The sequence below is a fragment of the Lagopus leucura genome, unplaced genomic scaffold, assembly GCF_019238085.1.
Source record: "Lagopus leucura isolate 7727_CA_CO unplaced genomic scaffold, USGS_WTPT01 33553-0_obj-0_obj, whole genome shotgun sequence".
Classification (NCBI taxonomy): domain Eukaryota; kingdom Metazoa; phylum Chordata; class Aves; order Galliformes; family Phasianidae; genus Lagopus; species Lagopus leucura.
The window spans coordinates 1-2,475 of record NW_024963823.1 but is presented as its reverse complement, the minus strand read 5'-3'; the positions used below and the strand labels follow the sequence as shown (position 1 = coordinate 2,475).

General features: G+C 67.9%; 1 protein-coding gene across 1 annotated transcript; it reads left to right on the top strand.

Annotated features, from left to right (window-relative positions):
* Positions 1-1,438: 1,438 nt before the first annotated feature.
* On the top strand, positions 1,439-2,229 carry LOC122191385 (MARVEL domain-containing protein 2-like; the record flags this gene model as incomplete). Its single annotated transcript, XM_042891642.1, has 2 exons — positions 1,439-1,995; positions 2,079-2,229. Coding segments are annotated over 2 exons (708 nt in total), but the record flags the coding sequence as incomplete, so codon positions are not given.
* Between the last annotated feature and the right edge of the window lie 246 nt (positions 2,230-2,475).

Genomic DNA, 2,475 nt, shown 5'->3' with positions numbered 1-2,475 from the left:
CCCCCCCCCCCCCTACCCCCAGGAGAGATTTGGGGGGTGGAACATAAGAGCAGCGCCGGGGGGATGGGGGGGGTCCTGGCAAAGGGGAGAAAGAGGCGGTGGGACAGAGTGGGAGCCCTGAGGTTTGGGAGGGGGTCTGGGGGCAGTGGCCCAGATGTGGGGTGGGTGGGGGTCCAGGATGGGGTCAGGGTGGTGGGGAGCAGGAGGGCCAGGGGCTGTGTGGGGTGGTGGCAGCCTCCCCATGGCAAGAGCAGGGCCGAGCCCTGGGGCTGAGGTCTGGGGGTCCTGGCTCGGCCACGCCGCAGCCTTGGTGAAGTCACGTCACCACTCTGTGCCTCAGTTTCCCCCATCTGTAAAATGGGGGCGTGGGGGGGGGAGGGGAGGGGAGGGGCAACGATACCGACCATTGTCAAGTGCTGTGAGATTCCTGGATGCAATACTCAAGCAGCCCCTGTGTGGTGCGGGGGCAAAGCTGCTCCATGGGGTCCTGTGCTGGGACCCCCGGGGGTCGTACCCCCCTTGAGCCCGCCCCCCGGGTGGGGGGGGGCGGGGGGGGGGGGGGCTGAGGCACACATTAAAGGAGGTTGAACTGGACATGTCACTCTGTGCTCGTGGCAGTGGGACGGGGGGGCGATGGGATGGGATGGGATTGGGCCCTTAAGGAGTCGGGAGGGGTCTTTGCAGAACCTGGGTGCTGAGATGCACGGCTCCCCATTGCTTGGCACAGCCAAACACGGGGGGGGGAGTGTTGGGGCTGCTCCTGCCTACAGCCCACACCCCACAGCCCTCTCTCCCCACACCCCACACCCTCTATTGGGCAGCACAGAGCTGTTAATGTTTAACCCGTGGTGCCAATCGGCGGCAGGTAGCGGCCGCAGCGCTCCTGGGGGGCCACGTCCTGCCATGCAGCGGGCAGGTAATGCTGGGGGGCAGCAGGAGCTGGGCTGGGTGGGGGTCCTGAGTGTCAGTGGGACAGGGATGGAGCTGTAGCAGCTGGCAGCCGGGCTGTGTACACCCTGCAGGGGAAACTGAGGCACGAGGGCTGGGAGTGGGATCCCTACTGGGGGCTCATCCTGGTTCCCCCTTCCAGCAGCACGGCCGCCTCCGGGGGTCCCATCGCCGCAGCCCCCTCTGGAAGATGACGGCTGAGCCCACCCCCCCCAGCAATGAGAAGGGACCGTGGCACGATGCTGCTGGGCAGGATGCCTTCTGGCAGAGCTTTGCCCACATGAAGTCGTGGCCGGGACTGCTGCGTGTGCTGGGGGGGCTGCAGCTGCTGTGCGGGGGGACGGCTTTCATCTGCGTGTGTGCTGACATCCCGCGGGGTCACAGCGCTTACGGCAGCGAGCTGCTCCTCGGGGGGGGCCTGGGGGTCCCTCTGACCCCCTTCGTGCTGGCGGTGCTCGGCCTGGCCTGGCTGCTCACTGCCCTCCTACTGGGGGTCGCCGCCCGCTACCACCGCGTCCTCCTGGGGGTCACCTGGTGGCCCCCCACCGAAGCGGGGCTCCACGTGCTGCTCTTCCTGCTCTGCCTGGCGGCAGCGGGGGCCCACATTCACACTGTCACTCTGGGTGGGCTTTGCTCCTCCCCGCTGCTTGGCAGCCCCCTCCTCACCGAGCTCTGCCGGGTGGAGGGGGGTCAGGCAGCTGTGCTGCTCTTCCTCTTCCTCACGGCGTTGCTCTACCTGGCCGGCAGCGCCGTGGCTCTCAAAGTGTGGCATGAGGTGGCCCGGTGGCACCGGGGGGCTGCGGTGATTCCCTGTAGCCCTGAGGGCAGCCTGCAGCCTGCGGGGGCCTCGTGTCCCCCAGTTTGCATCCTGAAGCCTCTGCTGGTCCAAACCAAGCGTGTCGTCTTCGAGGATGAGGTGGGGGTGGCGGGGAGACCCCCACGGAGGGCTGGGGTCACCACCACCGAAGAGGGCAAGCAGCGGGGGGGTTCGGGTTCTGTGCCCCCCGGGCTCGTGCCACAGCCACACATCATCCCTGATTACGTGGTGTAAGTGGCCAGTGCCAGAGGAGGAGGAGGGGGGGGGTTCTTGGAGGGGGGTCCCGTGGGCTGAGCTGGTGGTGCCCCTCCAGGCGGTACCCAGCAATCCGGAGCGCACGGCAGCGGCAGCAGTACGGAGCGGTGTTTGCAGATCAGCACGCGGAGTACCGGGAGCTGCTGGGGGAGCTGCAGGCGGAGAGGTGCGGGGATGCTGTGTGCCACCCGCAGCGACGTGCGGGCACGGTGGGTGTGAAGGGACGGGGGGTTGGAGGGGGAGGGGGGTGGGGGAGGTGTCAGGCTGCGCCTTTCCCCCCCGAGGGATGAGAAAAAGGGGGACCCACATCTGCTGTGAGTTCCTGGGGAAGAAGAGGCTGAGGGTGGTGAGGCGTCTGAGTTGGATTTTGCATTCAGACCAGCACGCTTGGGGCCCTCCCTGGTGCTGCGTGGCCGTGGGGCAGCTGTGGGATCCCGGCGCTGTGTGGGGGGGGG